The following is a 6,000-nucleotide window of genomic DNA, read 5'->3' on the forward strand; positions in this document are numbered from 1 at the left end:
TGTCACTCGCCGCAGTGCGCTCCTAAATATATCGGTGCATTCTTCAGTGTTATAACTTATAGCTTTTAAAATGTTGACTGTTGGGCGAGTTGGTGTTTGGACATATATACTGTCGTGAGTAGCGCAATGAGACGGGACCACAGAAAGGAGCACACAAGCAGAGTCGCAAACTAACAACTGATTTTATTGAAGGCCGCTCCACAGGTTTATATATCAACAAGCTGCGCGGGCGCTTCGTCACAATGACTAATAGCAAAAATAATAATAATAGTGAAAGAAGGCGTGAAAGAAATTTAATTTCTGCATTGTACAGCGCATTGAATGTGTCGCTTACGCACTGCTCACCTGCTTTTATGATTAAAATGCTTGTGACGTTTCAGGAGCTGTTTTTTGCCTACTTCTGCCCAGGATTCTTGCGCATTGGATACGTGGTTCACAATTGGAGCACGCCATACAGTGGTCAATAAGAAGACTGCTCTCGTAATTAGTCTTGCGTGTTCCCTGAGTCGGTCAGCGAAGCAGCACCCCGTCTGACCGATGTATTCTCTGCCGTAGGACAGGGAAATATCATAGACGACGCGGTTAGCACACTGAATAAAGCGTTTTTTTTTTCATGGTTCTTTTTACAGGCCCCCTTTCGCTCCGGACAGGGGGTGCGACGGCTCAGCTGAGCGAGCTTCTTCGGGGCCGTGAAAACCAAGGGCGCGTTAAACCGACTAGCCGCTTCCTAAAGACGAATGAATTTCTTGGGATACTTAAACGCAAAACTTTTGGTCTGTCTGTCTGTCTGTCTGTCTGTCTGTCTGTCTGTCTGTCTGTCTGTCTGTCTCTCACACGATTCAGACACACGGCCAAAGTTTAAGCACTTACTGAACGCTCAGCCATATTGAACTTGTAACTGCGTTCATACTTGTGAACATTGTCGACCAAAAAGCAAATATTACGCATATCTGAGGCGCATACGTAAGTATTACGTTGTGTGCTCTTCTACTAGAAAATACATAGATACTTAATTCTAAAGACCCTAGTGTTTCTTTGGATGCGCTGAAAATGCGATGCTATGAGCCAGATGCGGCGATTCAAGATAGAGGAGGAGGACTCATGTAGTACGGCCGGCAGAAGACTGTCGTATTTCGACGACATTTGCAGCGAAGAAAGCACCTAGGCGGCCAATCTTTTTAGGATAGTCCCTGGTGGGCGCCCAGAGGCCAGAACTGGTTCCGTACGTGCACAAGGTCACACATAGCCTGAAACAAGTGGCTAGTCGGTGAAAAAGTGGTTAGACGTCATGGTGCTGGTGATCTGTGATGTCATGGGTGGCGTCAATTATGGCGTCATGCTATATTGAGGTTATGTGACTTTTGGTACGCCGACTGCAGACACGTATTCGCTTTAGTATCACGTAACGTTTGTAAGGATTTTCTTGCTTTTTTGCATGATTCGTACTGATGCTTAATCTGGTCTCGTGAAGTACCATCAGGTCTCGCCAAATCTCGAGTACGCTGACGCCGGCAGTTACTTTTCACGTTGATGAGACATTTAAAGACTTCGCCTTGTGAAACCATTTGCTCGGGTTTGAAAACAGATACGTGTACTTCCTGTCGACATGCAGGCACGGAATCTTAATTGCGAGTATTTCTTTTCTTTACTATTTACTTGAAGTTTTCGGTTGGAAGCGTGACCAAAACTACGCTCACACTCAGCAAAGGTTAGCGCAATTTTCGAAGCTTATCTGGAGAAATTTGCGACCGATTATCTTTCATTTATCTGTCGGTTTCCCTTACTCAGCATCTTCGCTCATTGACGCACAAATTTGTGTATGCTTTCTTATTGTGTTTTATGGACAGTTTCTTTTCTCAACTTAGAATTCAATGAAAGCGACATAAAACTACGCCTTCAGTTACAGTTGTTGTCTAGTGAGGAAGTGAAGCGGCATGAGTGATGTTTTCAGAGTGTACGCCGTATTTCGTATGGCGTCTTTTTATAGCACTTAATACTGCCGTTAGATGTCACATGAGGAAAACTGAAAGGTGGTGTCATGTGTCGAAAAACTCTGTGACATCCTTCAAAGTTTCTGAGCCAAAAGGCGTCATCAATCATTGTGAACCCTCAAGGCATCTTGCTACAGTTGTCTGTCAAGTGCATTTTTGGGAATATATACTGCGAGAGACAATAAGCCTTCCGGCTGCAGAGAGAAACTTGTGCGCACACTTAGCTCTTTCTGACTGTATTGAGCAAGATGGTTTAAGGTTAGTTTTCTGGGTAATGTTTTCGCTTGTACACAGAAGCTACAAACCGCAAAGTTGTCTAAATCCCCCTGTACAAGCGGTTTCAACATCATATGAACTTTTAACGTTGTTCAACGGTGAAATCACCAAAGCTAGCCTTTTTTAAGTTGTATATGCAAAGCTGGCTGATAATGTCGGTTTCGTTTACTACTCTGCCTTTCAGGATTTTTGCTACTTTGTTTCTGATGAAGAGAATGAGGCGTGACTGTATTTTTCGAACACTAAAATGAGAATTCTGAAATACTCAAACAGCCTTTTTGTGAATCGCGACGAATCAATGTTTGCTACAATGTAGAAGAAAGGGTCCCTCTGAAGAAATGAGTGCTACACAAAGGCATGTCCTATTTAGTGTTAAATTGAAGAAAAATGCGCTAACATTGCACATTAGGATAGATCTTGGGTGGAATCAAGCAGCTGAAGGCTATCAAGAATATCAGTGTGGTCGAGAATGTGCCCATTAGTGGTGGAGAGCTTGTAACACGATTGCTTAGACACGAGACGAGAACAAATACCTAGTCGCAGCATTGTTAACACGCGCCAAATCGGCAAGAGCGCATGCTGGCTTGGTTGCGGCGCAGTATTGTCATTCCACCTTAGCATGGAGAAAAATAGTAAATGAGAAGGCAGAGAGGTTAACCACAAACACTTCCGGTTGGCTACCCTTAGCATGAATGCACCAATAACACTGTGGCTAAAGCTTCTAGAGATGATACCGAAAAGGTATAAAGAGTTTTATAACAGCTGTCTGATAACGTTTATTTTGCTAAAGACCAACACATCGATTATAATATAATAATAATAGTTGGGGTTTAACGTCCCAAAACCACGACATGATTATGAGAGATGCCGTAGTGGAGGGCTTCAGAAATTTCGACCATCTAGGGTTCTTTAACGTGCACTTATATCTAAGTACACGGGCCTCACACATTTTCGCCCCTATTGAAAATGCAGCCGCCGCGGCCGGGATTCGGATTCGATCCCGCGACCTTGACCAACGCATCAAAGCCACGGGGTCTTTTAAAGGCCAACTACGGCGATATTTCACCATGGTCAGGTATTGGCGATTTTATATTTTGGAAACGCTCCTGCGAAATTCGAAATCATCATAATAATATTTATTTGCAGCTTCAGGGCAGTTGTTTATATGGAAGGGCAGTAGGATGTCACAGTGTATGGCAGTGATATGCCTGTAGTTTTTCTAATAAGAAAGAGCAACGCAGGTGACTTGAAATATTTAAAATTGAATTTAGATGGCGATATGAAAACTCAGCGTACCATGCACAGAGGGAAGGTTGAGGTTTTTAACGTCAGACAGGAAACTCAAATTACAAGAGAGTGATTAACTTTGCATGAAGGCGAAATCAAAATTGTCAGAAATCAACAAGGTACCGCATCTTGAAAACGAATACAAAACTTGGAATATCATTAGCTTTCATGTAAGGTAAGCGCGCCATTTCGAATGGTCCTCAGATAGCATGCCTTGTTTCACTGTCACATAATCTTTTATGTGTTGTTTTGGTTTGTGAAAAGTGCAGTTATTAACAAAGTATTTTAAGCACATAATAAAGAAATTATTTGTTTTGTTTGCGGTGGGGCGTATTTTAATATTATCTTATAACGACGACATGTACAGAGACACACTTTGTACATTCATATCGCAGATCAAACACATCCTTGTGCCAAGCCTGGCGACAAAAGTAAGGCAAGATAGTATGTTTCGGCTCCCTAAAAATGTTGCTTTGGACCTTGACATCATTTCACCATGATATATGTGCATATTTGGTGTGTTTATTAGGTTACACATTGCATATGTGTATATTAGTTTGATTAGTGAAATATCACCACTTGTAAGCACAAGATATGAATGATTAAAGTCACAATAAAACTTTTGAGAGCACATGACAACATGCAAATTTTTCAAGCCTGCGAGCGTGTTCAAAAAATTCATATTATTTGGAATATAGGAGCAGAAAAGTTTGGAAAAAATAACAAATATTAAACTTTTTAGTGCATAAAAGCAGAGATGCGGCGGATATGCCTGATAGGAAATAACGTCAGTGGCTATGTACAAGGCAGGAGGGAGGGAGGTATATTCGACCATGCGTATCATTAATTTTCAAACATGTCTAAACATGCTCCGTTAGGAAAAAGCTTTACATTCACAGCGTTCAACTAGAACAACTTGATATCGTCTAGGTTTCAGCAGTAGCTTGGCACTTACCACATTTTTAATCCTTGCGACGCCCCCAAAACATTTGCTTTTGTTGCGATCATCGTCGTTGCACTGCACGCCACGCTTAGTGCTTTCGAGGATCCGGGAATGAATGTCGTTGGTGTGCAGGATGGTCATGTTGAATAGCGTATTCTCATTATTCTGTAACTGAAGACTAGCGTCAGACACACCGTTAGCAGGTTCTACGACAGAGCTTGTTTCAGGCGCTGTTCTCTCTGCCACTGTGTCTTCGGGCTTTCCGGGGCGAGCAAAAAGCAGAATCACTGCTAGAAACGCGACGTGATATTGGTGCCACATGGCTGCAATTATCATGAAGGCGATAACTGATCGCAGCCTGATTTAGATTGTTTCCTCGTGCGAAAAAGTGATGTTCCCTAGTGCACTCACAGTCGACGGACTAGCTCAATATATCGAGGGCGCACGCCACAATGAAAGTTCGTTGTCAATCAGACTTGAATTGGTATGTTCTGTTTTTGACATACGATGGAACCCTGTATTCTAGTGAAAACGACGTCATTTTCCCCCTTGAAAATGTCCTTGCTTTTCTCTCTCTCAAGAACAAATTTCGAAACAAAGAAGTCTCTCTACTCATTTGATGATGCGTTTGTCGTTGAGCCCATGACATGTTGTCGACTCTCAAGCAGAATTGAAAACGAGATATCCGCAGGACAACAGGGGTCATCGCGTCAGCCAAGTTTCTAAAGTTCGTTCGAAATTGGTCATACGTTACTTTGATATCTAGTACGTCGGAGAAATGAGTAGCGCATTCGACTTTACGGCAAAACATAGAACTTCGCATATCTTCACAAAAGGACTAGTTATATGCTGATAAATTGGCTTCACTGCCTAGGCGCAAGGAGATAATCTTTTTTTACAGTGAATTTATGAGGGGTACATTGAGTAGAATTTTTCGGTCACCTTCAGTCAGCATATGTGGGGACTGTTCGCAGAGACTGCCATACGGGATACACCTGAGGTGCATGTATATCAGGTTCCCGTAGTGCAATACCGGGTCGCACGACAGCTCGATGGTCTTAAAAGTAATCGTCTTTCTTTCATTTATAGCGAGGGTCTCGTTGTGGCAGACTTCGTGCCTTCAGGCAGAATGCGAGGGATTATTGGTCAGCTGCCAGCTCGTAAAAAGATCATGTGCTACGTCACGTCAACAGGCAGAAAGAGTGTTCCGCACTCGCCACCATGGCTGCGACTGGCGCTGACTAATACTCCCAGTTTTAAATGCACATATATACCCCATGAAGTGGACGGGAGGATGACCGTCGCCGTAGCTCAGTGGTAGAACATCGGACGCGTTATTCTAAGGTCGCAGCTTCGGTCCCTTCCAGGGGCAAGTTATCTTTTCGTCCATTTTACTTTCTTCACACTTTATCCTAATTACAACGAATAACATCCCCTATAGTTTTCTTTGGCATTATTGTCTGTTAGGTCTCATTAATACGTTGTTATATATATATATATATA

At 42.6% G+C, this 6,000-nt stretch overlaps 1 protein-coding gene across 1 annotated transcript in view; it reads right to left on the reverse strand.

Annotated features, from left to right (window-relative positions):
- The window catches only part of LOC119399540 (5'-nucleotidase-like), a 41,218-nt gene extending 36,315 nt beyond the window's left edge, over positions 1-4,903 (reverse strand). The window contains exon 1 of the mRNA XM_037666349.2: positions 4,510-4,903. Coding sequence (XP_037522277.1) covers positions 4,510-4,833 — 324 coding nt within the window. The 5' untranslated portion in view covers positions 4,834-4,903. The remainder of the gene's footprint in view (positions 1-4,509) is intronic.
- Between the last annotated feature and the right edge of the window lie 1,097 nt (positions 4,904-6,000).

Source organism: Rhipicephalus sanguineus, chromosome 7 (assembly GCF_013339695.2).
Source record: "Rhipicephalus sanguineus isolate Rsan-2018 chromosome 7, BIME_Rsan_1.4, whole genome shotgun sequence".
NCBI lineage: Eukaryota > Metazoa > Arthropoda > Arachnida > Ixodida > Ixodidae > Rhipicephalus > Rhipicephalus sanguineus.